The sequence below is a fragment of the Ochotona princeps genome, chromosome 24 (genome assembly GCF_030435755.1).
Source record: "Ochotona princeps isolate mOchPri1 chromosome 24, mOchPri1.hap1, whole genome shotgun sequence".
Classification (NCBI taxonomy): domain Eukaryota; kingdom Metazoa; phylum Chordata; class Mammalia; order Lagomorpha; family Ochotonidae; genus Ochotona; species Ochotona princeps.
Window position 1 is genome coordinate 25,032,952 of NC_080855.1, and position 27,486 is coordinate 25,060,437.

The 27,486-nt window shown below is 49.4% G+C and overlaps 1 protein-coding gene across 4 annotated transcripts in view; it reads left to right on the top strand.

The window, feature by feature from the left end:
- Positions 1 to 5,429: 5,429 nt before the first annotated feature.
- SRCAP (Snf2 related CREBBP activator protein) overlaps positions 5,430 to 27,486 on the top strand; it is a 42,286-nt gene continuing 20,229 nt past the window's right edge. For 2 of the 4 annotated variants that reach the window (XM_004586889.2, XM_058681007.1), the window contains exons 1-21: positions 5,431 to 5,794; positions 7,171 to 7,244; positions 7,796 to 8,058; positions 10,082 to 10,333; positions 12,098 to 12,283; positions 12,514 to 12,654; positions 14,662 to 14,884; positions 15,000 to 15,277; positions 17,634 to 17,727; positions 17,872 to 17,961; positions 18,411 to 18,599; positions 18,672 to 19,015; positions 19,111 to 19,288; positions 20,657 to 20,793; positions 20,985 to 21,154; positions 21,292 to 21,484; positions 22,901 to 23,037; positions 23,120 to 23,306; positions 26,121 to 26,290; positions 26,649 to 26,914; positions 27,105 to 27,392. In XM_004586889.2, the coding sequence (XP_004586946.2) occupies positions 8,005 to 8,058; positions 10,082 to 10,333; positions 12,098 to 12,283; positions 12,514 to 12,654; positions 14,662 to 14,884; positions 15,000 to 15,277; positions 17,634 to 17,727; positions 17,872 to 17,961; positions 18,411 to 18,599; positions 18,672 to 19,015; positions 19,111 to 19,288; positions 20,657 to 20,793; positions 20,985 to 21,154; positions 21,292 to 21,484; positions 22,901 to 23,037; positions 23,120 to 23,306; positions 26,121 to 26,290; positions 26,649 to 26,914; positions 27,105 to 27,392 (3,577 nt within the window). In that variant the 5' untranslated portion in view covers positions 5,431 to 5,794; positions 7,171 to 7,244; positions 7,796 to 8,004. Of the gene's footprint in view, positions 5,795 to 5,867; positions 6,092 to 7,170; positions 7,245 to 7,795; positions 8,059 to 10,081; positions 10,334 to 12,097; positions 12,284 to 12,513; positions 12,655 to 14,661; positions 14,885 to 14,999; positions 15,278 to 17,633; positions 17,728 to 17,871; positions 17,962 to 18,410; positions 18,600 to 18,671; positions 19,016 to 19,110; positions 19,289 to 20,656; positions 20,794 to 20,984; positions 21,155 to 21,291; positions 21,485 to 22,900; positions 23,038 to 23,119; positions 23,307 to 26,120; positions 26,291 to 26,648; positions 26,915 to 27,104; positions 27,393 to 27,486 lie in introns of those variants that run through there. The other 2 variants (XM_058681006.1, XM_058681005.1) reach the window with 2 other exon arrangements.

A 27,486-nucleotide genomic window follows, 5' to 3' on the forward strand; every position in this document is an offset into this window, starting at 1 on the left:
TTGAACCTAGAGGACTTTGTGCTGGGTGAAATAAACCATGCACAGAAAGAGAAAGCTACATGACATCACTCATATGTAAATGTGGGGCGGGGGAGTACAGTGGGGTGTCCAGTCCTTGCCCTGAGCATGTTTATGTTGGAGGACAGAGGTTGGATACCTTGCTCCAGCTCCTACTGCAGCTTCCTGCTAATGCACACCCAGGGAGGCAGCAGGTGATTGCTCAAGAACTTGGCTGCCTGCCAGACCTGTGGGAGGCCAGCTGCCTGGGAGGCCAACTGCTTTTCCAGCTTGAGGGTTGGGCCTGGCCAAGCCCCACCCATGGTGGGCATTTGGGGAGTGAAACATTGGATGGGAACTCAGTAAGCCTGTCTCTGTCTCTAAAAAAAACAAAAAAACCAAACAAGCAACAATAACAACAACAAAAACAGAAGCTGAGCCTGAGAGGGTGGGGAATGGAGGGTGTTGGGAGGTTAGTCCAACACTGTTTGCTAGGTAAAAGGACAAGCTCTGGTGTCGTAAGACACTGGAGTAGTACTTCACAGCCACGGTGTGCACAGTTCAGAACAGCACAGGGAGGAGACTGCATCTCCTCACCACAAAGGAATGACAAATGTGTGAGATGGATATGCTAATTACCCTAATTTGATGATTACACAACGTATACCTGTATGGGACCATCACGGTGCAGTCCACAAACACATAGGTGCAATTACGTGTCAATCAAAAAAAAAAAAAACTTAAGTCTGTAGTCTCAGGGCAGGGCAGGCTGCCAGACTCAAACACCAAGACTGAGGGTCCCCGGGTTGCAACCAGGTAGAAGGCGAGAAGCACAAATGAAACTGGGAGTGGCGGAGCAGGTGGAGACGCTGGGAGGAGTTGCCAGGGGTGCAGGGCCCAAGCAGGGCCTCAGGGACCACAGAGAGGTCCCATAGGAGCCAGGAAAGGACTAGAAAGGCCAAGTGACTAGGGGTGATTTGTAGTTAGGAGGGTTGGGCACAGCTACTATGCGCAGACTGCTTTGGCCACAGTGGCCTGTGCCCTGACCCTGGGGTGCTCTTCATCTTCATTGGTCCCTGGCATCAGGCGACTCTGTCCTATGCTAGTTCCTTATCCCTTCCTGGGAGAGAAGACCCTCAGAAGACTTTGGGTGGGGTGGGCAAGATGGGCCCCAGGGAGAACAATCAGGGGACTGGTGTGGACCACCGAGGGTCTAGAACTTTACCTTGCCAGGAAGGCTAGGAGCAACTTTGTGGATGGAGGAACTGCAAGGAGGGCCAGAAGACTCAATTCATCCCGAAACTTCATTTGCATAGCACTCTGCAGAAGGCTGCAAAAACAGCCATCGTCCAGATCACAGGAAGGGGTGCAGAAGCAGGCTACAGCCCCCCTCAGCTGGTTCTGGGGACTCACTGAACACAGGTCATCAAGGGTTACGGCAGCTGGGGGGGGTGGAATGTGGGGAGCCTTTGCTTGTGTTTCTAGCCTGAGCAAGTGGGTGGGGGACAGTAAACCCTGCAGTGCTGCTGACGAGTGCACTTCTGGCTGGATAGACTGGAGGTGCCCAGGCAGAGGGCAGTGGGGCAGCGGGGTCCCTGCAGTTGAGAATCCAGGAAGCGGACTGGCAGGAATCCAAGTTCCACACTAGGGTTACCTCTTGGCCAAAGTGGAAGGCACCACAGAGCTCAGCAACGAAAGCCCTTCCAAGTTTGCTGTAGGCAAATCACCAGACATGCTGACATGCAAATGCTTTCTGCGTAAACTGGCTTTCTCCTCTCACCTAGAATGTTCTAACTTATCCTCTCCCCTTCAGCCATGGAATTTTTTCAGATTACTAAAGGTTTATTTTATTATTTTTGCTGGAAAGGCACATTTACAGAGAAAAGGAGAAACAAAGATATTCCATCTGCTGGTTCACTCCCCAAATGACCGTCAGGAGCCTCTGCCGGGTCTCCCATGTGGTTACAGGGTCCCAAGGCTTTGGGCTCTCCTCCGCTGCTTTCCCAGATCAGAAGTAGGGATCTGGATGAAAAGTAGAGCAGCCAGGACATGAACCAGTGCCCATGTGGCATGTTGGTACTTGAAGGCAGAGGATTAGTCAACTGAGCCATTGCACTGGCCCCTGGCCATGCACTTCTAGTTCACTCCAGGGAGATTCACGGTAGCTGTCTCTGTCTTGAGAAGATGATGGATGAGAAGGCAGCTTGAGGGAAGGAAGGAGCCCAACAATCTATGGTAGGGGAAAGGCAAAAGTGTCATTCAAGGGAGACTCACAGAGGGCATGGCAGGGAGGAGGGAGGGGTCTGGGAAGGCTGGTGTCCCACAAGGTCACACAAATGGCTGTTCAGAGGCTGCTCATTGTTCTGGCTGTCCTCTGCCCAGCTCTAGCGATTTGCCCTGTCCTGGAAACCCCCATTACACGTGGGTGCTTACTCTTGTCTTTCCAGTCTCCAGCCTCACAGTTCTCCTTGTCACCCCAGGGGCCCTGTTAGCTCATCCTCTGCACCCTCATCATGCCCATCCCCTGTCCAACAACTTCCCGTGGCTTCCTGTTATTGCTACAGACCAGGTGGCCACTTGGAATGCTCCCTGCCTAGAGGGGACAAGCTGAGCTTGCCTCCACACAACCAGGGCTCAGCCTTGTGGAGACTGTGACGTCTTCTGGGAGCTCCTATGAGCATCTCCTGATCCACAGCTGGTGCACAGCATCCTGACACACTGGCGTCATTGCAGAGCTGGGCAGGAAGGCCCCCAGGGTGAACTTCTTTGGCCACATCACCCTTTCTTTAAACCGGCGCAAACTCTTGAATGAGGCTTGTGGAACTTCCAGACCTTGTTCTAGGCTCTGGCTGTTGAGATCTATTGCTTGGGTTGGGGGGGTGGGGAGTGTATGTGGCATAAGAGAGCAGAACAAAATCTAGCTAAAGGAGTCACAAACATTGTATGCCATATTTATCTGTTTTCTAACCCCTCTTTGTCATTCCTAACCTTCATGTGAGAAGTTTTTTTGTTAGTTAAAAATTAATTTATTTGAAAGAAAGAATTACTAATGGAGTGGTATAGGAAAAGAGAGAGAGATCTGCCACCTGCTGGTTGACTCTCCAAATGACCACAGGAGCTGAGACTGGGCCAGGGTGAAGCCAGGAGCCTGGAACTCCTCTCTGGCCTCCTACACAGTGGCAGGAGCCCAAGTTTTTGAACTATTTGCTGCTGCCTTCTGAGATGCATCAGCAGGAAGCTGGATGAGAAGTGGAAAAGTGGGTATGTTGCTATCACAAGCAGAGGTTTATCAATTCTGCCTCCTAAATTCTTTAAAGTTTCTTGGAAAAGAGAGATCTCCAACAGCTATTTCACTTTCCAAAAGCCCCAACAGGGCCTGGCGCAGTAGCCTAGTGGCTAGTTCTCACCTTGCAAGCACCGGGATCCCATATGGGTGCTGGTTCTAATCCTGGCAGTCCCGCTTCTCATTCAGCTCTCTGCTTGTGGCCTGGGAAAGCAGTCGAAGACGGCCCAAAGCCTTGGGACTCTGCACCCGTGTGGGAGACCCAGAAGAGGCTCTAGGCTCTTAGCTTTGGATCAGCACAGCTCTGGCCATTGCAACTGTTTGGGGAGTGAATGAATGGACAGATCTTCCTCTCTATCTTTCCTCCTTTCTGTATATCTGACCTTCCAATAAAAATAAATCTTAAAAAAAAAAAAAAAGCCCACAAATGCTGGAGTTAGGTGGGGCTGAAGAGGCTATGAGTCCAGAACTCCATCTGGGTCTCCCACATGGTGACAGGGACCCGAGTACGTTAGTCGTTACCTGTTGCTTCCCAGGGTGTGCAGCACTAGCAACCTGGAATTGGAAGTGGAGTTGAGACTCAAACCAAAGACTCTGCCATGAAATGTGGGCACCCCACCTGGTATCTTAACTGCTGTGCCAAATGCCTGCCTTGAGACTAGATTCCCCAGAGCAGGGAGTGTGCTGTCTCCCCTTCTGTCTCTTCCACTGCATGCAGCTCAGGGCCTGACAAGACCAAGAAGAGGTCATGCTGGGCAGGAGTGTGTGCTTGCTGCTACACATGTGTGTAACAGGACGTCGTATGTTCAAAGTGCTGGACGGTCAAAGTGTTGGAAATGGACAGCTGGGAACGGCAGAGACTGTGGCAAGCTGGAGACCTTTACTTTCCTGCTTTTAAGGACTGATGCTACCCAGAACATGAAGACATTGTGTAAAACATATCCTGAAGCTAAACTTGACTTCAAGATCCTGAGTTTCAGAACCGGAAATACAGGTCCTAAATACACGGTGCATCTAATGGCTCCTGAGAGCTTTCAAAGCAATTTCACAATATTTTCATTATTATTAGGGCAAATGGGGAGGATGGAGAGCTCTCTCCCACCCACTGGTTTACTTCTCAAATACCTGCAATAGCCAGGGCTCAGCCACACTTGAAGTCAGCAGCCAGGAATCCCATCTGGATCTCCCACCTGCATGGCCGGGACCACCCTACCTGAATCAATGCTTGCTGTTTTCTGTGGCGCAGGAAGCTGGACTGGAGAGTGGGAGCTTGATCCCAGGCACAAGAAGGGATGTTCAATATCCCAAGTGGCTGGTCCCAGCTCTATCCTCTACCCCTATCTCTGCGTAACAGGAACCATCAACAGCCCAAGGTCACCTCCCAAGAAACTGTGCGACTCAGCCCCAAGCTACTCAAGCTGGCCTGGCTTCATCTCTTCTGAGAAGAGTTGAGAAAAGGAGCATCTCAAAGAAAGTGGATAAAAATAACCGTTTCTCATTCAACCAAAGCTTCACATGTAAACTGAGACCCACCAAGCCTTCTTCACCTTGAAGTTAACTGGGGTGGGGTTGAGCCGAATGAGAGTTTAAGGAGCCTTCTTAATCTGGTCCCCTGGGGTGGACACCCTGAGGTGACGTTTCTCCAGGGCTTGGCTGTGAATGCTGGCTTTGGACTCACTGTGGTTCAACTGAGCCTTCGTTTTTAAAACGGAGGAGGCAGAGCTAAAAGGAATTAATGCCCAAAGCGACCTCAGTGAAGGTAGCTGTCACTGTTTTTCACTTTGGGGGTAAGGGCAGGGTTTCTCAAGTTGTCTTAACCTAGAAAAGCGCGTGGAAACAAGGCACAGGCGTTTGGAACCTATCGGGACACCGCTGCAAAAACGGACTGTAAGGCCATGACGCGGCCCAGGCTTCAATGGCAACTTATATCAGCTCGCTGGGCCATTTGCTTAAAAAGATTAAAAAAACCAAAACCCAAAGCAAAAACCGGGGTGGCAGGGAGGGGGTTTAAGTTGGCAGCCGCGAGGTTACCGAAGGCGGTTTCAGTGGCGGAGAGTTCAGACGCTCCACCTGAGGGCAAGCGCGGAGACGCCAGAGGACTACATGTCCCGGCGTGCTTCGCGCTGCGCGACAGCGCACTACGCTAGCACGCGAAGCTCCCCCCCACCCCAACCTTCCAGTTACTGTCTCTCGCGAGAAGACGGGCCGCGCCGGCGGTAGCGATAGCGAGCTGGGGTGGTTGTGGTGGTGGTGGTGGCGGCCGAGACGGCGGCGGCCATTTTGGTGAGGCCTCGGAAGCGGCGGCGGCGGTTCGCTGGGAGTAGCGTCTCCCCACCCCTTTGGCTCACTCACCGCCTGCACCGCTAATGCCGTGAGAGGAGGCAGTGCCAGCAAAGCGGTGGCGCTGGCTTCGGTCCCCAGGGGAATTGAAAGGCCGTGAAGGCGGCTGCCAGGAGGGGGCCCTCCCCCCTCCTCGGCGGGAGGGGGGTGGTGCGCACGCCCCCGAGGACGCAGGTAAGGAGCGGGAAACAAGATGGCGGCCGCCCCGGCGCTCCCCCTCCCCTGACGGGTGCCTGCGCGCGCAGCTCGCCCGCCGCCGCCGCCTCCCCTCCCACCTTCCCGGGGTGCTGCGCGCGCACCTTCAGCCGGGGCCCCGGGGCCGGTGCGCGAGGCAGTCGGCGCGCGCCCATAGAGACAGGCTGAGCGGGCCAGGCCGGCCAGCAGTGGGGCCCGGCGCGTCTCCGCTCCCCTCCCGCCCTTCTGCGCACGCGTGCCTGAGCGAGCGAGCGAGCCCTGAGAGGACGGACCCAGGTGCGCTCCTGCCCGCCCACCGAGCCCAGTCACCCTTCAAGGGGCGCGCGGGAAGAGCCGGGGGGGCGTGGGGCGAGCAGTTGGGGCGCGCGCCCCCCGCCCCTTCCTCCGCCCCCGTGTTCAAGTCTTGCGGGTGGGGGGGGCGCCAGGACCTGGTGGCACGAACCCTCCCTTCGCTAAGCCTTTTCGCGGTCTGGTGATGATGGGGGCTTCCTGGTGGGCTCGGGTTGTGGCGGGATCCCCCGGGCCGTGCGCGCAGCCGGTGCTCTCCGCCCGCCGGGCGCGCACGCGCCGGCCCCTCCCCCCGCCGGGCGCGCGGTGGGTGGGGTGGGCGCCGGGGCGGGGCCAGCGCGGGGCGGGCGGCCCCTTGGGCAGAGGTCAGGGGTCACGCCGGGTCACCCGGCTGGGAGGAAGGCGGGGTCAGGAGTTCACGCTCTGGGGGCTTCTGGCGAGCTCGGGTCCCTTGGTGCCGTCGGGGAGGGACGCGGCCCCGCGGTGAAGGAATTTCCTTAAACACTGGGGAACCACTTCCGGGACTTGGGTGGGCGAGCCCTGCTTGTTTCCGGCACATGGTTTTGGGCCGTGTGAGGCCTTCCTCCCTCCTGATTGTGTCCTTTGCCAGAGTTTTCGTGTGTGTCTGGGGAAAGTGATGGCGTGCGATTCCCCAGGTCCTGCCCTGGGTCGCGGGTGACTCCTGCTGTGGCCTGGGGTGTGTGGACTCCGGGAGATTCCGCTCTCCCTCCCTGGACAGATCCTAGGCAGCCAGCACCCCCTCCTGCCTCTGCACAGGACCCCCTCTTGGCTTTGTTGCTGGCACCTGTGTTCTCTGACTGCAGCCTTTTACACTTCAGCTGGCTTTTGCTTCATTCTATCACTCTGCCTAGCTAGAATTGTCTGCAGAATTGTTTTATTTCCTCCGTCTTTTTGTTGTTATGTGAGGTTTTCACGTTACCGTAGCTTTTCTCTTTGCACATCTTGAGCTGGTACTTAGAAATGTCAGACTACTGAAGTGTCATGGCAGTTGCTGGATGCTGGCCATGTGGGTAGCTCCTCAGCCTTCTCCCCTGGGTTCATTTCAGGCGAGCTACTCCTCAGTACGGCGGCACCGTGGAAGTGCAGACTTTCACAGGGGGTGTGGTCTCGGCTCACACAGGTAAGAGTGCCCACGTCTGCTAGTGTACTGATGCTACTGGGAGGGAACGTGTCAGGATGAGAAAAGTTGAGTGCCAGTGCTTGTGGAAGTGTCGTGGTGCTACCATGGGATGGCTCTATGCTGGGTTTGGTGATGCTGGTGACCGTCCCAGGGAGAGCAGTGGTTCTCCATAGCTTGCACATCAGATCACATGTGTGTCACTGTGTGGTGGTGTGTGTGCAGACTGCTTGGTGGTGTTGGATCTCCTTTGCCTAACTGACAAAGCAGAAATCATGCCAGCACAGAAGTCACATAAGTCAGGGATCTGTTCGTCTGCTTTATTCTCTGTGAAGGAACCCTATGGAAACATTTGTTAATGGTAGGAAAAGTACCTGATCCACAAGGTAGGTGTGAGGTTGTAAGCACAGCAAACATGTACTTACTGAGATATCTGACATATCATGTGCTCGAAACATGTAGCCTATGGTTAACTGCTTGCTTTTTAAGATGTTTAGTTTCCAAAAAATACTTTCTTCTCTGAGCCTCATTTCTACCCTCTGACTCTGCCTCAGGTACTCCAGAGGCTGGTGGACCTGAGCGGAGGCTGGGCCGCCCTGGTGGGCCCCGGGCCCTGGACAGTGGGTCCGGGTGGCCAGCGGCCCAGAATGAGGCCAGCTCCCAGCATGCCCTGCAGCCGGACGCCAGCCCCTCGGCCAGCAGCAGTGGTGATAACAACCCAGTCGTTCTTCAGGCATCCAGCACGGAGCCCGGGAGTGGGACCATGCAGAGCAGCCCCTCCCCTGCTCACCCTCAGCTCCCAGTTCTACAGACACAGGTAAGTTGGCGGGGACAGCTGCTGCTTCTGCTGTCGCCTTGTGTGGCGGGTCTCAACCAGCTGAGTCACTGGGTCTGTGGAGTCTGATGCTTAGGCGGATCATGCTGTATCATACCAGGCCTGCTGGATGTTCATGTTCTGTCGGATAGTACTGTAATGTTATCTCCAGCAGTGCGGAAGGATCCATGTTAAAGGTTGCACTGGGCCACATTGGAAGTGGGAGGTGGTCAGAATGCTTGTATGGGGCTCAGTGCAATGGATCAGTGGCTAAATCTGCACATTGCATGTGCCAGGATCCCAAATGGGCACCGGTTCTTGTCCTGGCTGCTCTACTTCCCTATCCAGCTCCCTGCTTGTGGCCTGGGACAGCAGTAGAGGACAGCCCAAGGTCTTGGGACCCTGCACAGGAGACCTGGAACAAGCTTTGGATCATTTCAGCTCTGGCTGTTGTGGCCTCTTGGGGAGTGAACCAGCAGAAGTAAGATTTGTTTCTCTGTCTCTCCTTCTCTGTGTAAATCTGACTTTCCAAGAAAAAAAATTTCTTTTTTAAGATTTATTTATTTTCATTGCTAAGTCAGATATACAGAGAGGAGGAAAGACAGGAAGATCATCCGTCTGATGATTCACTCCCCAAGTGACCGCACGGCCAGTGCTGCGCTGATCCAAAGCCAGGTGCCAGGAACTTCCTCTAGGTCTCCCATGCGGGTGCAGGGTCCCAAGGCTTTGGGCCATCCTTCACTGCTTTCCCAGGCCACAAGCAGTGTGGTGCCCATATGGGATCCCGGCGCTTTCAAGGCAAGGGCTTTAGCTGTTAGGCTACCACGGTGGACCCAGGAAAATAAATCTTAACAACAATTTTGAAGATAGTGCAACATGTTTTAGAACTGGAACAGGCTAAGCCTTAAGGACGGAGTGCAGCATTCCTTTTCTTTTTTTTTTTTTTTTTTTAAAGATTTATTCATTTTATAACACCCAGATATACACAGAGGAGGAGAGACAGAGAGGAAGATCTTCCGTCCGATGATTCACTCCCCAAGTGAGCCGCAACGGGCCGATGCGTGCCGATCCGAAGCCGGGAACCTGGAACCTCTTCCGGGTCTCCCACGCGGGTGCAGTGTCCCAATGCATTGGGCCGTCCTCAGCTGCTTTCCCAGGCCACAAGCAGGGAGCTGGATGGGAAGTGGAGCTGCCGGGGCTAGAACCGGCGCCCATATGGGATCCCGGGGCTTTCAAGGCGAGGACTTTAGCCACTAGGCCACGCCGCCTGGCCCACTCTCAGTCCTTTTAAGATTTTATTTGAAGGGCAAGGTTACAGAGAGAAGGAGAAACAGATGTTCCATCTGCTGGTTCACTCCCCAAATGGCTGGATTGGCCAAAGCTGGGATCCAGGAGCTTCTGAGTCTCTCATGTGGGGGCGGGTTCCCAAGGCTTTGGGCTGTTCTTGGCTGCTTTCTTAGGACATTAGCAGGGCTATCTGGATGGAAAGTGGAACAACCGCGACTTGAACAGTCGCCCATCTGGGGTGCTAGCGCTGCAGGCAGAGCCTTAGCTGACTAGGCCGCAATGTTAGTCTCTCATTCATTTCTCTTATTAAAATGTGTAGATGCCTTGGATTTTGTTTCTTTGGTGTCTGTTAAACTTGGTGTCAGCTGGATTTATTACATAAATATGCTGTGCTTGCTGTAAAGATGTAGGAGAAATGTGAATCTAATAGCTAAAGAATGAAGTTATTGAGGCTCTGAAAGGATCAGTGAAATTTGAAATTGCATATCCTGGTACTGTTACTAAGTCTGGGAGTCCAGTGGATGTCAGGCTGTTACTCTTTAGTGTCATACCTTATAAAGTTGACTATGCTGTTGTGAGCACCTTGTTAAAATGTTTCCTGATGTCTGTGTTCATAAAAATGGGATAGATACTTTATTGCATAGTTTTGTCTTCTGAAGATAGAACAAAATAGCATACTGAAAGCACTTTACACAGTGTTAAATGTTCATTTTTTCCGTTGCTTGACTCTCTATTCTAGATGGTGTCGGACGGCATGACAGGCAGTAATCCTGTGTCCCCTGCCTCATCCAGTTCCCCAGCCTCTAGTGGGGCAGGCGGCATCTCTCCCCAGCACATAGCTCAAGATTCTTCTCTGGACGGACCTCCAGGCCCCCCAGATGGTGCCACGGTGCCCCTGGAGGGGTTCAGCCTGTCCCAGGTTGCTGATCTGGCTAACAAGGGCCCAAAGTGGGAGAAAAGCCATGCTGAGATTGCAGAGCAGGCCAAGCACGTAAGTATGCAGGAGGCCTTCGAGGAGAGTCCCGGGGCCTGCCATGGGTGGTTCACGGTTCCTCCTTGTCTTGGATTTAGGGTTATAATACTCTGCCTTACTTGTGTGATCTTGAGCAGATTGTTGCAACTCAGAACCTCATTTTTCTTTTCCTTTAAAATCAGAATGGCTGTTACAAGCTTTAAATGAAAGGGATAAATAGACCTGTGGGGTTTTTAATGATTGACTGTTTATGTCCGTGGCTGCATCCCTGGTCAGTTGTCCCTGGGGACTTTTCAGAAATTCAAATTCTTGGTGCTCATTTCCCACTTAGTCATTTCAAACTTTGGAGTGTTACTTTTTTTTTTTATTTAAGATTTATTCTTCTTATTAATTTGGAAGCAAAGTTAAGAGGAAGAGAGAGCATGTACAAGTGAGAGCATATAACGTATCTGTATCACTAGTTCAGTCAGCAAGGCTACAGTGGCTGGAGCTGAACTAAGCTAAAGCAGGAAACCAAGAACTTTCTGGGTCTCATGTGGATGGTAAGGGCTCAAATATTTGGGCCATCTTCTGGTGCTTTCTCAGGTGTATCAGCAGAGAGCTGGATTGGAAATGGAGTAGCCGGGACCCAAACCAGTGCACATTGGGTTGTTGACTTTGCATACAGCAGCTTAGCTTGCCCCACAGCACCACCCCTTGATTCATTTTAAAACATCCTCTAGATGATTTTGATGCATGTTCAGAAACCCCTGTTCTGATATGACTTTTTTTTTTAAGCTATTTGAAAGGCAGAATTAAAGGAAGAGAGGTAGAGATCTAGCACTTCTGTTTGCTGTTTCACTCCCCAGATGGCCACAACATCGGGGCTGGGCCAGGCAGAAGCCAATTTATTACAGACGTCCTACGTGGGTGGCAGAGGCCCGTGTGGTTAGACTGTAGTCTTCTGTTTTTCCTGTTAACAGGGAACTTGATGAAAATGGAGTTGTCAGGACATGAGCTGATGCTCATGCGATCACTATGTTGCAAGTGGTGTCTTTACCCACTGTGCCACAATGCCAGCCCTTTTTTTATCTTATATAGTCTCTGTGGAAACAAAAAATGACCACCTTGCTATGTTTTTGTTATGTCTAACAACTGTTAATCTGTTAATGTATACCTGCAGTATTTTTGTAGAATTGTGCAAATGAACAGTGCTGCATGAGCTGAGTGGTAGTCCAAGTAAGTAGAGTTCTAGAGTGATGACGAGTCCTCCGATCTGCAGCAAAGGGCAAAATATGTGCTCCCTGCTTCTCTGGGAAGCTCCCTTTGCAGTCTGCAGACTTGCTTATGTTAATGAGATGTAGAGTTTACATGAAATAATGTAAAGTGCATGGAATCCAGTGTCTGAAGTATTTTCATTCCCAACTCTTAAAACTTTCTGACAAATCGGGCTCGGCGGTGTGGCCTAGTGGCTAAGGTCCTTGCCTTGATCCCATATGGCCGCTGGTTCTAGTCCCGGCAGCTCCACTTCCTCTCTATCTCTCCTCCTCTCAGTATATCTGACTTAGTAATAAAAAAAATAAAAAAATAAATAAATTAAAAAAAAAAACTTTCTGACAAATCACAAAATCGCCTTAATCTCTTCTTCATCTGAAGAGAGCACAGTACCTACTTGTAGGGCTAGTGTGTGGACTAGACACAAGCACCGGGCACGCAGTCTGGTCGGTGCCGAGGAGTCCAGCTTTGGCAGGGAGGCGGTGTGTGTGTCCAGAACTCTTGGATGACTTAGCTGTTCCTCATTAGGAAGCTGAGATTGAAACTCGGATTGCTGAGCTGCGGAAGGAGGGTTTCTGGTCACTGAAGAGGTTGCCTAAGGTTCCAGAGCCCCCCCGCCCCAAAGGCCACTGGGACTATCTGTGTGAAGAGATGCAGTGGCTGTCTGCTGACTTCGCTCAGGAGCGCCGGTGGAAGCGCGGTGTGGCCCGGAAGGTAGGTTCCCCACGTGACCCACCTTCTGTTTGTTTCCAGATGTGCTTTCCATGGAAGGGATTTTAGTTGTCAGGAAACTGAATAGAATAGTGCAGAGTGCTTTTTGTTGCCTGCAGTGTCAGGAGGCAAGCTGCAGTTTCCCACATTTTTTGACCTTGATTGTTAGTTTGGGATGAGTGGGCAGAAGGTTTGGCTCTGAGTGTTTCCTTGCTAGGTCTCTGTTCCAATAGGTGGTGCGCATGGTGATCCGGCACCACGAGGAGCAGCGGCAGAAAGAAGAACGGGCCCGGAGGGAGGAGCAGGCCAAGCTTCGACGAATCGCTTCAGCCATGGCCAAAGATGTCCGGCAGTTCTGGAGCAACGTTGAGAAAGTAAGCTGGGATGGGGGGAAGGGGAAAGGGACTTGGACTGGGTTGGTTGTTGGCATGGTAGCAGGAAGGATCACAACTCTTCAAGAGTGAATTTACAGTTTGAAGCAACTCGAATAATATTTCTGTTGTGCATCTGACCTTTCTAACATTAAATGCTGTGAAGAAGGATTTGTGGTTGGTGGATATGGGCCTTGTCTCGGGATAGGCAGAACTGCCTGACCCCCTTCTAGGCATCTGTCGTTTGTGGGACATTTAGTATACTTTTCCTAAAATGCATTTGTGTCATTTGGTGAAATCCCATCAGTTTCTATTGTCCCTGTTGGTACAGTTGTCTCAGTGTCCACAGTGAACAGGTCCAGGGACCTTCCTTGTGTTCCCCCTTAAAGGGTATCAAAGGGCAAGGAGTCTCAGGTCCGTTAGATAAAGTGGCATCTTATCTACATAAAGCCCACTATTATCTCCTGCTTGTTTTAGATTATGTGTGGTTTATTTGTAATGTAAATGTCACATAAATAGGTATTCTGTATTGTGTAACAAATGACAGAAAACTGTTAAGTACAGATTGGCTTTTTTTTTTCCCAAGTCAGTAAAACTTTTTCCTCTTTAAAGAGCTCTCAATTGCCAGTTGCCCTGCCAGCTGTCTGCAAGAAGCAGGGCTGGACCAGGCTGAAGCCAGGAATTTCCATCTGGGTCGCCCACCAGGTGGTGGGGTCTTAAGTACTTAGGTCATCTGCTGCTTCCTGTTCTTGTACTCTAGCAGGTCGCTGCATCAGAAATGGAGTGTATAGGACTCTCATCAGTGCTCTGATAAGGAAGGGTGCAGGTGTTTCAGACTGTGGCTCAAGGCCAGCCCTCAATTTTCTTCTGCACATCCCTGACATGCTTTTTTTTTTTTGCTTCTGGGATCACTTCTGTCCTGATGGACACTTAGGGAACTCCTACTTATTTTGTCATTCAACTCCAAACGCATTTGCAGACCTTTCCCAGCTGCTTGAGGCTAAGTTGGCTCTTTGCTCTCCATGCTTGCTTCTGCTTTCTATAGAATCATGCTGTTAAACCACAAGCACGTTGAGGTTGTATAACTCTTCTCCATACTCCAGCCCAGGGAGCCTGGCAAAGGAGGCAACTATGCGAAAGCATATATACATACACACATGAATATATACATATACACAGACACGTATATATTAAAGATTCATTTATTTTTATTGCAAAGTCAGATATACAGAGAGGAGAGACAGAAATATCTTCCGTCTGAAGATTCACTCCCCAAGTGACCGCAACGGCTCGTGTTGCGCCAATTCGAAGTCAGGAACCAGGAGCTCTTCCGGGTCTCTCACATGGGTACAGGGTCCCAAGGCTTTGGGCTGTCTTTGACTGCTTTCCCAGGCCACAAGGAGGGAGCTGGATGGGAAGCAGAGCTGCAGGGGTTAGAACTGACATCCATATGGGATCCCAGTGTGTTCAAGGTGAGGACTTTAACTGCTTGGCCACCACGCTGGGCCCACACACATATATATATATATATTGAAAATTTCATTTTATTGGGAAGCTAGATTTACAGAGAGAAGGGGAGAGACAAAGATGTTCCATTCCCTGGTTACCTCTCACGCCCCAGATAGCTGGAGCTGATCTAATCTGGAGCCAGGAGTTTCTGATTCTCCCAAAGCAGATACAGGTTCCCAGTGCTTTGGGCCATTTTCTACTGCTTTCTCAGGCTACAAGCAGCTACAGAGAAATTTTTTTCTTTCACTTGATTATATGTCCCCTGATGGCTGCAGGGCTGGGTCAAGCCAAAGCCTGGAGTGAGTTCCATCTTGGTCTCTCGTGTTGGGGCTTAGGTACTTGGGCCATCTTCCCACTGCTCTGCCAGGCACATTAGCAGAGACCTGGACCAGAAATGTATCTGCTGGGGTCCTACAGGGTGCTGATAGTACAGGGCGGCAGCTTCTGTGCTACAGTGCAGAGAATTGTCTTCATGACCAATCCATTTTAAAACTGTGACAGGTGGTACAGTTCAAGCAACAGTCTCGGCTTGAGGAAAAGCGCAAAAAGGCCTTGGATCTGCACTTGGACTTCATTGTTGGACAAACTGAAAAATACTCCGACCTTCTGTCTCAGAGCCTCAACCAGCCTTTAACCTCCAGCAAAGCTTGTTCTTCCCCTTGCCTCGGCTCTTCCTCAGCGGCCTCCAGTCCTCCACCCCCTGCCTCCCGGATAGATGAGGAAGGTGTGTGCTCTCTTTATTCCTGTTGCTTGTCTCCGTCTACCCTTTCCAGAGCTGAAAAACCCACCCTGTGGCTTGCAGGGCCCGTGGACTTTGTGACCTTGTTCTCCTGCTATAGATGGGGACTTCCAACCCCAAGAGGAGGAGGAAGAGGATGATGAGGAGACGATTGAGGTTGAAGAACAGCAGGAAGGCAATGATGCAGAGACCCAGAGGCGTGAGATTGAGCTGCTTCGGCGTGAGGGAGAACTGCCGCTGGAAGAGCTGCTGCGTTCCCTGCCCCCTCAGCTGCTGGGTGGGCCTTCCAGCCCCTCGCGGAGCCCCTCCTCTCATGACAGTGACCCCCGAGACGGACCTGGGGAAGGTGGTGAGGAAGAGCCTGTTCAGGAGTTAGAGGTACGGGCAGGGCAGTGGGAGCAGAGGACCAGGTGCATGGTTGGATGTCTGGGCTATGAGATGGGTCATGGTCTGCAGGAGTCCTCTGGGTGCAGACAGTAGGGTTCTCATTTGACAAGGGCTAGGAAATAATCTGGGCTTGGAGCAAGGTACAGCCTGAGGTTGGCAGTTTCTGATACGGTGGTGGCAGAGTTTGTTGTACTTTGTCTTTGAGGTTGTTGTGTGGTCCTGAGAAAGCACTTGCTGTGGCCCTTGCCGCTTGTATAAAACAGCCCTAATAACTTCCTCACTGCTTTCTAAGCTTAGGAGTTGGGATGGTAACTGCTAAAGACTTGTTGAGAATTAAGTGTTCTGCTTCTGAATTTTTGAAAGTTTTTATATCTTTATTTGAAAGGTAGAGTGACTGGAAGGATAAAACATTGTTCCAACTGCTAGTTCATTTCCTCTGAATGATCACAATGGCCAAGACTAGGCGTGGTAAAACCAGGAGCCAAGAACTCTAGGTTTCCCATTTGGAGACCCCATTTTGGATCATGCTCTGCTGCTTTCTCAGCAGTCAGGACTGGAATGGACTGCTCTGAAATAAGATCTGGGCATTGCGAGTGATAGCTTAACCCACTGCTTTGATTCCTATTCCTCTTCCTGATGTATGTTTGAATGGGGATTTTGTTTTTCATTTATTTATTTATTTTGTTGTTGGAAAGACAGATTTACAGAGAGAAGGAAAGAGATAGATCTTCCATCCTCTGTTTACTCCCCGTATGACCACAGTGGTTGGAGCTGAGCCAATTTGAAGCCAGGAGCGAAGAGCTGCTTCCTGCTCTCTCACAAGGTCCAGGGTCCCAAGGCTTTGGGCTCTTCTCTGCTGCTTCCCCAGGTCACAGCAGGGAGCTGGATGGGAAATGGAGCAGCCAAAACATGAGCAGCTGGTGCCTCTGGAATGCTGATGCCAACAGGCGGAGGATTAGCCAACTGGACCATCACAATGGCCCCTTCTCTTTTGTTTTTAACTTGTTTATTTATGTACTTGAAAAGTGGAGAGGCTGAGATCTTTGATCCACTGGTTCACTATGTGTAACTTGAGACAGCTGTTTCTGTGCCAGGTTATAGCCAGTAGTTTAGAACTTTGTTTGGGTCTTTTATGTGGCCGGCCCATGGATCTAACCCAAGTATGTGAACCATCAGCTGCTGCCTCCAGGGTGCATTAGCAGGATCAGAAGTAGAGCTGGGACTCTTAACACAAGCTCTGTGATAGAGAGGCAGGCATCCCAAGAAACAGCTTAATTGGTGTTTCACATGCCTGTAGGCTCTTGGAAACCCTGTGGTCATATAGTGGTTAGTATAACAATGTGACCACAGCCGCCTCAGTTCAAATCCAAATGCCTGCTCTTTGATCTTTTCATTATTTTTAAGGATTTTTTTTAAAGAGTTATTTATTGCAAAGTCAGATAAACAGAGAGGAGGAGAGACAGAGAGGAAGGTCTTCCTTCCACTGATTCACTCCCCAAGCGGTTGCAACAACTGGAGTTGAGCCAATCCAAAGCCAGGAACCCGGAGCCTCTTCTGGGTCTTGCACACAGATGCGGGGTCCCAAGGCTTTGTGCCGTCCTGCTTTCCCAGGCCACAAGCAGGGAGCTGGATGAGAGTGGGGCTGTCGGGATTATAACTGGCGCCCATATGGGATCCTGGTGTGTTCAAGGCGAGGACTGTAGCTGCTAGGCTAGCACGTCGGGCCCATGTACAAGCAACAGAAGTGAGCTGGATGGAATTTCTGGAACCCATTGCATCTGTTTTGGGAGAGAACCAGTGGATCGAAGATCTCTTGTCTGCTTCTCTGTCATGCCTTTCATTTCATTAATCTGTTTAGTTGAAATGCAAAGCAGCAGAGTGATGCAGAATGAGAACTCTTCCAACTATTGGTTCATTCCGCAAATGGCCGCAATGAGTGGGGCTAGGTAAGGCTGAATCCGGGAGCCTGGAGCTCTGTTCAGGTCTCTCAGTGGGTGGCAGGAGCCCACTAATTCCCCAGGTGTATTAGCTGCATGCTAGATTAGAAGTGAAGTAGCAGAAACTTGAACTGGTTCTTTGCTATGGAATGCCAGTGTCACAAGCTGTGACTGAACCTGCATGACACACTCGATCTTGGGCCTCTTTCTTGGTTAGCACTTTTACAGGTCCTCCCCAGGCAGTGGGGCTAGGATTAGGTAGCTGGTGCCAAGAGAAAACTGTTGATTATATCTTTGCCCTGGACTGTAGTAGTGGCAGTGGTACTCGACGGTACAGATGTTGTTCTATGTCTTATTCAAAATTATTTGCCCTGTTGTAAGACTCCTTTTTTTCATCATTGGCCGTACAGGTGAAACCTCCACCTTCATCTGTCACACAGCGCAGTAAACAACCTTGGCATCCAGATGAAGATGATGAAGAGTTTACTGCCAATGAGGATGAAGGTCAGCCCTGTTCTCTTTATTCGTTTGCCCCTTACCCCTTGAGTTAATTGGGTTTGATCTTTGAGGGTTTCTCCCCCATATTGGGCTGCGTACCTTATGTTTCTATCGAAGGAGACATTGATTCCATTTTATTCTCATCCTTAGCGGAGGATGAAGAGGACACCATAGCAGCCGAGGAGCAGTTGGAAGGGGACGTAGATCACGCAATGGAGCTGAGGGAGCTGGCTAGAGAAGGTGATGCTCGCCAGACATTGGACTGAACACCTGCTTGGTCTGCTCTGCATAGGGTGTCAGACACAGGGAGATGAATGTAATGCTTTGTTTACTCCCCCAGAGGAACTCCAGCTCTAAGTCAGATTAATAATTTGTTAGTTACCGGTAAGGAGTGATGAATGTTTATGGTGGCAGTTGAACAGTGATGTGGGAACACAGTGGAAGGAAGCGCTATTCAAAGAGGATGTTGGTGACAGTGGCCTGAACCTTGGAATGGGGTGCTCCAGGTTGATAATGCTCTTCCTTGTGGGAGTCTGCACCTCCTTGAGTCGTAGCCCACGTGGCTGGTCTAAGAGCCAATTCTGTGTCTTCTCAGGCCTGGACTTAGCAATGTCTTCAGAGACCATTAACCTTCCCTTTCTCCCCTTCCCTGGAAGAAACCAAACGTTCCTCCTTTGTTTCTCCTTCAGGTGAACTCTCTGTGGAGGAGCTGCTGCAGCAGTATGCAGGGGCCTATGCTTCTGATGCCTCTGCCCCCAGCTCAGAAAGCAGTGAGGAGGAAGAGGAAGATGAGGTTGAGGCCAACACCTCTGACGGTGAACCAGAGGGAGTTGTTGAGACTGAAGAAGCTCCTCAGGATGAGACCAGCAGTCAGTCAGGTGGGGGTGCGGTCAGGAGGCGGGGCTGGGCATGCAGGTCTGAGAGCCCTGACGATGGTCTTGTACTTTCAGACTCTGCAGAGAACCAGAGTGAGGAGGAGGAGGAAGATGAGCAGTCAGAGGAGGAAGAAACAAGTGGGAGTTCAGAATCTGAGGAGTCAGAGTCTACTGAGTCCGAAGATTCCCAGTCACAGAGCCAAGAAGATGAGGACGAAGAGGAGGAGGAGGAGGAGGAAGAAGATTTTGGGGTGGAGTACTTGCTTGCCCGGGATGAAGAACGGAGTGAGGCAGATGGGGGCAGTGGCCCTCCTACCCCAGGACCTGCCACCACTCTAGGCCCTAAGAAAGAAATTACTGACATCGCTGCAGCAGCTGAAAGTCTGCAGCCCAAGGGTTACACTCTGGCCACTACCCAGGTATCTCTGAAGCCTTCATTCTTTTTTTGCCTTTACCATGCCTGCATGACGAGTGTCCAAATTCCAGCATGAGACCTCTTTTTCTTGCTTGTCAGGTGAAGACACCCATCCCCCTGCTCCTTCGGGGCCAGCTCCGTGAGTATCAGCACATTGGGCTGGACTGGCTGGTGACTATGTATGAAAAGAAGCTTAACGGCATTCTTGCTGATGAGATGGGGCTGGGGAAGACCATTCAGACCATCTCCCTGCTTGCCCACTTGGCCTGTGAGAAAGGTAACTGCGCAGGACCCCCCTTGGACTTCTCTTGGTCAGTTTCCTGAGAACTTACTTAGTAGTAACTTCAACTGCAGAAAGGTGAAAAATTTTTATAAGATTTATTTCTTTGAAAGAATAGCAGTATGGCAGGAGGGGGGTGGAAAGAAAGGGGTAAAGGGAATCTTCATCTGCTGGTCTACTCCTAAGTGGCCGCAATGATTAGGGCTGATGCTGATCTCCCATTTGGGTGGCAGGGCCCAAGTATTGGGGCCATATTCCATTGCTTTCCTTGCATCAACAGGGAGCGGAATCTGCGTTGGAGCAATCAGGACTCCAGTTAATGCTCTGATTTGGGGTGTTGTTTAGTTAGTGGCTTAACCTGCTACAATACAGCAGTACATATACATATACCAAAACACATGCCTTTTTTCTCTTAAGATGTGTTTATCTGAATGGCAGAGTGAAAGGGTGGGGTGGGTAGAGATTCTCTGCTGATTTACTCCCAGAACAGGTACGAATGGACAGGGCAGTGTTATACACTGCTTCCCCCTCATTCATTTCAGCTTATTTGTAAAGATTACTTGTTTGATCTAAAAAAGTGACCGAGGGGCCAGTGCAGTGGCTCAACAGGCCTATCTTCCACCTAAAATGCCAGCATCGCACATGGGTGTTTGTTCGTGTACTGGCTGCTCCACTTCTGATCCAGCTCTCTGCTTATTACCTGGAAAAGCAGCTGAGGCTAGCCCAAGTCCTTAAGTCTCTGCACCCACATGGGAAACCTGGAAGAAGTTCTTGGCTTCTGGCTTCAGATCTGTTCAGCTCCACCAGTTGCAGCCATTTGGGAATAAACCAGCAGTTGGAAGAACTCTGTGTCTCTCCTTTTCTCTGGAAATCTGCCTTTAAAAAAATAAGTGAATAAAAATTTTCTTTAAAAAAAAGTGATAGGGAAGAGGGAAAGGCATGTTTTACGTTAACTGACTCAGTTCCCTAATGACTGCAACTACTGCAACAGCCAGGTCTGTGCCAAGGTGAAATCGGGAGTCGGGAACTCTGTTGTGGTCGTCCATGTGGGTGGCAGTGTCTCAGGTCCCTAGGCCATTTTCCTTGACTTTGTAGAAGCAGCAGCTAGGACTCAAAGCAGCACTCTGATAATGAGATGCTGATGTTGCAAGCAGTGATTTCATGTATTACACTACAGCACTGGCCCTAATATTTACTGTGTTGTTGTTTGAGTAGCTGCTTTGACTTTGCCCATCAGTTATATGGAGAAGATAGTATGAGTGCTAGGAATCTATGGCCTGACCATTAGGAGTACAGGCAGTCAGAGTTAGCTCTGAGGAATTAGAGCCGTGTTTCCTTACTGTCTTCTCATTCTTTGCTAAACAGGTAATTGGGGTCCACATTTAATAATTGTTCCCACCAGCGTGATGTTGAACTGGGAGATGGAGTTGAAACGCTGGTGCCCCAGCTTTAAAATCCTCACTTACTATGGAGCCCAGAAAGAGAGAAAGCTCAAACGACAGGTTTGATTTTCCATGTGATCATTTTTCCCTGCATTGATGCCACTTCTGTTTTTTTGACTCTTTTTCTTCTGCCTTCTGTTGCTCCTTTCTGCTGGGACTTTATTATTTCTTCCAACCAGATTTTGTGTTTTTGGGTCCTTGGCATTTATTTTCTTTACCCTCAACTTGCTGCTTTGTTTCTGATTCCTCAGGGCTGGACTAAGCCCAATGCCTTCCACGTGTGTATCACATCTTATAAGCTGGTGCTGCAGGACCACCAGGCCTTCCGCCGCAAGAACTGGCGCTATCTAATTCTGGATGAGGCTCAAAACATCAAGAACTTTAAGTCACAACGATGGCAGTCACTGTTGAACTTCAACAGGTAGAGATGGAGATGGGGGTGCATGGAATAATTGTGTTGACCCGAAGAATTGAGATGCCCTCACGAAGGACTGCATGAAGGGATGCATGAAGATTGGAGCTTGCTGACTGTTCTCCTGGTTTTCTCTGTCTCTGCAGCCAGAGGCGCCTGCTCCTGACAGGAACTCCCTTGCAGAATAGCCTGATGGAACTGTGGTCCTTGATGCACTTTCTGATGCCTCATGTCTTCCAGTCTCATCGCGAGTTCAAGGAATGGTTCTCCAACCCTCTGACGGGCATGATTGAGGGCAGCCAAGAGTACAATGAAGGTCTAGTCAAACGCCTCCACAAGGTAGGGCCTGCAGCAGTTGGTCAGGAATTAGGAGTGGCAGAGAATGAAGGGGATACCTAGGAGACACTTGGGTGGAGGAAAGTCAGGACTTCATCCAAGTATCTCAGGGCTCTAATATCGCACTAGTCCACAGTGAGAACCTCATTTTTATTCTTATTTTCTTGAATGATGGTACTTTTATCTATGTTTTCTGTGAGTGGAATTAAATGCTGATGAATTTATGCTTGCATTTCTGTTTATCTGGGTTTCCTCAATTTTTGGTTCACTTATGGTTCTCGCTTTGCACCTGGGGGTTGGGGTAAGTGGTCCTTTTTGGCTGCTCCTTTGCCTATCTTTCAAGCGACATTTTTTAGCATTCTGATCTGAACCTTTTATTTTTTCATTCTGTTTCACAGGTTTGGACTATTTTCTCTGTGATAATGACTCCACAACTTGTATTTTTAGTTCTTTGTTTTTTCTTTTTTCTTTTTCTTTTTAATTTATATATGTATTTTTTGAAAGATACAGAGAGGTGGGGATGGGGGAGGTATCTTCCGTCTGCTTGTTCATTCCCCAGAAGACTGCCACAGCCAGTGCTGAATCTGGCTGAAACCAGGAGCTTCTTCCAGGTCTCTCCCTTGGGTGGCAGGGCTGAAACACCTGGGCCATTTTTCACTGCTTTGCTAGGACCATTAGCAGGGAGCTGGATTAGAAATGGACCAGCAGGATTTGAGCTGGTGCCCACAAGGGATGCCAGTGGTCTCTTTACCTCCTGTGCCACAGTGCCAGCCCTCAAGTCATTTGATTTTCTAGATGACTTGACATGTGTTTAAATATATGACTTGATTTCTTTAGTTGAAAGTTCCTCTTGGCTGCAGTCTGTTGTATTTCCATCCCATCTTGGTCAGTGACACCATCATTTGGTAAACCAAGTGAAAAGGCAGGAAATGTTCCTTAGTTCTACTCTTCCTTCACTTACCCCATTTCTTTGATTTGTCTGTCTGTGTAGACATTGATAACTGTGTCCCTCGCATTTCATATTCTTAGATTACTCGTTTGTTTTTGGTTGTCTGTCTTGTCAAGACTGTGGTGTTTGTTTTCAGCTCTCTTCTGGGTTTCTTTTTGTAATCTTGAGAATTGACCCACCTCTCCAAAATGCAGTTGGAGTTATCTCCTTTGTGTATTAGTTGAAGGACTGTTTCTGTTGTTTGGAGTACAGTCTTGTGCCTATCTCCTTTAGCAGACAGCTTCTTTGCACGAGGGCTTGCATCAGACTTGTCTGTGGAGTTGGTATCTGGCACACTGCCTGACTCCATGAATGTTTGCTGATGGGCTAACCCAGTATTCCCTTGGTTAGTCATCAGGCCAAGACGCACCTAGAGGGGCAGGCTGGGGCCCAGTGCCTGCTGTTCTCAGCTCTCAGTTACTTGTTTTTAGGTTTTGCGACCTTTTTTGCTGCGCCGAGTCAAAGTGGATGTTGAGAAGCAGATGCCCAAAAAGTATGAGCACGTTATCCGCTGCCGGCTCTCTAAACGCCAGCGCTGTCTCTATGATGACTTCATGGCACAGACAACGTAAGACAGGAATGATGGACCCCTGGGACCCCAGGGAATGTACATGGCTATCAGAGTGGCTCATTTCTTCTTCTTTTCCCAGAACTAAGGAGACGCTAGCCACAGGCCATTTCATGAGTGTCATCAACATTTTAATGCAACTGCGGAAAGTTTGCAATCATCCAAATCTGTTTGATCCTCGACCTGTTACCTCCCCCTTCATCACCCCAGGCATCTGCTTCAGCACCGCCTCTCTAGTGCTAAGGGCTACTGATGTCCACCCTCTTCAGGTGAGTAGTTCCTCACAAGGTTGTCGACTCTTCCGTCAACCTTGTGTCTCTCTTCTTTAGGCTGGGATTTGACGTTTTTCATCCTTATTACTTCACTTGTTTCTTTCTTTTTTTTTTTTTTAAAGACTGACTTACTTTTATAACAAAGATATACAGAGAGGAGGAGAGACAGAGAGGAAGATCTTCTGTCCGATGATTCACTCCTCAAGTGAGCGCAACGGCTGGTGCTGCACTGATCCGAAGCCAGGAACCAGGAACCTCTTCCTGGGTGCAGAGTCCCAAGGCTTTGGGCCGTCCTCGACTGCTTTCCCAGGCCACAGGCAGGGAGCTGGATGGAAAGTGGAGCTGCCAGGATTAGAATCAGCGCCCATATGGGATCCTGGCGCGTCCAAGGCGAGGACTTCAGCCGTTAGGCCACGCCGCCGGGCCCACTTCCCTTGTTTCAGCCACTATTCCTGTTCCTCTAGTTTTATTATTTCCTAGCATTGTGGCTATTGATAAGTTTATTAATTAAGCATAACTCTTGTCTTCGTTGCCTGTCAAAACAGGGTGATAAGGCCTGTTCTGGGAGATCTTTGTGAATTAGATTAGTAGCTTTGGAAATGCTAGGCGTATTTATAGAGACTTTGTAGATAACTGTTTCTGAATATGATCTCTAGTTTTGTTTTTAATACACTTCTCATGTTTAACAATACATGAAGTGATGGAATCAACAAATGGCAAGTAGAATATAAAGAATATCTCTCTCTGTTATTACAAATTTGACATTTTAGCAATTATGAAGTGTCTAGTCCAGTAACATTCTTTACCTGTTACTACCGCCTGTCACCAGAATTTCCTTCATATTCCAAATGAAAGCTCAGTGCCCATTAAAAACTAAATACACAGGCCATTTTCATTTCAGCAGGCAGCTGGCACCCAGCATTCTTCCTATTTCTGAATTTGAAAACTCTCTGTGCTTTATATTCATGGGATTGTGAAGTCTTAACTTATGGAAAGTACATATTGTGGGAATATTACATTTCTTTTTTTTTTAAGATTTATTTATTTTTATTACAAAATTAGATAATATATAGAGAGGAAAGACAGAGAAGAAGATTACCCCTCCAATGATTCACTCCCCAAGTGACTGCAACGACCATCCCAAGCCAGGAGCCAGGAGCTCTTCCGGGTCTCCCACAAGGATGCAGGGTCCCAAGGCTTTGGGCCATCCTCGATTGCTTTCCTAGGCCACAAGCAGGGAGCTAGATGGGAAGCAGGGTTGCCGGGATTAGAACCAGTGCCCATATGGGAACCCAGCACATTTAAGGCGAGGACTTCAGCCGTTAGGCCACAGCATCGGACCCAGAATATTGTATTTGTTTCAAAAAAATTTTTCCCCCAAATGTTTTTGTACCTGCCAATTCATTTCCCAAATGGCTATGACCAGGAGCCAGGACTCCATCCATGTCCCCCATGGGCATGACAGGAGTCCAAGTACCAGGACACCTTCTGTTTCCCTAGGTGCTTTAGCACAGCTAGATGTAAGTTGAACAGTCTGGAGCAATCTGAACTCAAACCATTGCCCCACTTGTGGGCATTGCAGTTTAACCGGTTGTAACACAGCTCTAGTGTGTGTGTGTTTGATGGTTTGTTTTGCTCTGTGTTTTAAATTGAAGAACAAAGAGACACATCTTCCAATTCAGATGTCCACAGTAGTCTGGGTTGGGGAGCGAGCTCAATAATATGGGTCTTCTATGGTGGCAGGAAGCCGAGCCAGATCCCTGAGCTATCAGCTGCTGCCTTTTAGGGTAAATGTTATCAGGAAGCTGGAATTGGAAGCAGCTAGACCTCAACTCAGGCACTCCAGCGTGAGATGTGGAGCATGTCAGTCACACCAAACACCTGCTCCCAACTTCTAATTCCATTTTTCATGCTTCTTGAACTCTTATATATGGAAGGTTTTTTGAACCGTTTATTGTTGATGGACACTTGTTTTTACCTTTTGGATATTGTGAATAATCCTGCTGTGGATCTGTATATATAACTGTGTATATATCCATAGTCACAAAGTGATTATATTGCTAATGTTTTCCATAGTGGCTGTGCACTTTATATCCCCACCGACAGTACACCAAGGTGGGTCCAGGGGTGTTTTTTTGGTAGTTACCATGTCAGTGAGTATGCAGTGGTATTTCATCATGATTTTGATTTGCATTTCTTTGATAGTAATGTTGAGAATTCTTTCCTGTGTTTATTGGCCATTTGTCTATGTTCTTTGGAGATCTATTCAAGGTTTTAATGATTTTTGAAAATCAGGTACTTTCTTTTTTTGTATATAAAGGGAACAAATTTCACAGATTTAGTAGCATACCAGTACTTACACTTGAGCCCCCATTTGCCACTCACCCATCTCTTTATTTGTTTATTTATTTCGGATACTTTGTGTTGTTGGGTTGTAGGAGTTGAACTCTTAACATAGTTTGTAGGGGCTCGGCAGCGTGGCCTAGTGGCTAAGGTCCTCGCCTTGATCCCATATGGTCGCTGGTTCTAATCCCGGCGGCTCCACTTCCTCTCTATCTCTCCTCCTCTCAGTATATCTGACTTTGTAATAAAAATAAAATAAATCTTTAAAAAAAAAAAAAAAAAAAAAAAAAACATAGTTTGTAAATACCTCACCCATCCTGTGGATTGCTTTCTCACTCAGTTGATCATGTCCATCTTTGTGCATAAATTTCAGTTTTAATGTATTCCTGTTGATCTTTTTTCATAGCTGAAAAGTGGTTATTAAATTGGCCTCTGTGACACCTTACTTTGTGTTCCTTCTCATGGCAGCGGATAGACATGGGTCGGTTTGACCTTATTGGCCTGGAGGGTCGTGTCTCTCGATATGAGGCTGACACGTTTCTGCCCCGCTACCGCCTGTCTCGCCGAGTCCTGCTAGAGGTGGCTACTGCTCCTGATCCCCCACCCCGGCCCAAGCCTGTCAAGATGAAGGTCAACAGGTACCATGGTTAAGACATAGGGGTTGGAAAAAAAAAAAAAGAATAGGGGTTGGATTCCCAAGTGGCTCTAGCTGACTGGAGAGGTTGGAGTTGTGGGGTAAAGCGGGAAGCCAGACTAGAGTGTTGATAAGGGATCATTGCAAGGTGCTGTGAGGGCAATGGTAGAACAGTTGGGAGAAGCGCCTGAGTTTGCCATTGAGTGTTCCCATCCTCTTGCCTCCCACCACTCTCCATACTTGGTATTTTCTGATTATCTTTTTTTTGTATATATAATCTGTTTCTGATTTGTCTTTGTTTCTTTTCTTATTGCTATTTTTCTACCCTCTTAGTCTCTTGATTTTTTTTTTTCCCCTCATAGGATGTTGCAGCCTGTCCCCAAGCAAGAAGGCCGCACAGTGGTAGTGGTGAACAGTCCACGGACGCCTGTAGGCCCTGTGCCAGTCCGACCCCCTCCAGGCCCTGAGCTCACAGCTCAACCCATCCCTGGCCCAAGCCCCCCAGTGCTGCCAGCACCACTGATGGTATCAGCCTCATCTGCTGGATCCCCACTTCTTCCTGCGTCACGGCCCCCTGGTCCTGTTCTGTTGCCTCCACTGCAGCCAAACAGTGGTCCTCTCCCTCAGGGTGAGTTGAAAGGAATAATGCCACTCAAGAAAGTTGTTCAACCTGAGAATTGGTAATGAAATTAATAGTTTAAAGAGCTGTGCTGGGGACAGGGGCTTGGTGTGTGATGGACTAGAGGGAGCATGGAGGCTCTGGGACCAGCTTAGGTTAATCAGTGTGTATCTGACAGATGTTTGCTTTGTGTCTGCAGTGTTGCCATCTCCCCTGGGGGTCCTGAGTGGGACCTCACGACCTCCCACGCCAACTCTGTCTCTGAAGCCAGCCCCACCTGCCCCGGTTCGTCTAAGCCCAGCCCCACCCCCAGGCTCCTCTAGCCTGTTGAAGCCCCTGACTGTGCCACCAGGCTATACTTTCCCACCTGCTGCTGCCACCACCACCTCTGCCACTACAGTGACTGCTACCAGCACAGCAGTGCCAGCTCCAACGCCTGCCCCACAGCGCCTCTTTCTTTCTCCTGACATGCAGGCTCGTCTGCCTTGTAAGTTCCCAGGGCTCCATGGTGAGGGACTTGATAGGAAGGGGTATGCCAGGGAGCTAAAGAAGAAAAGCTTAGGAACCTGACAGGATCAAAT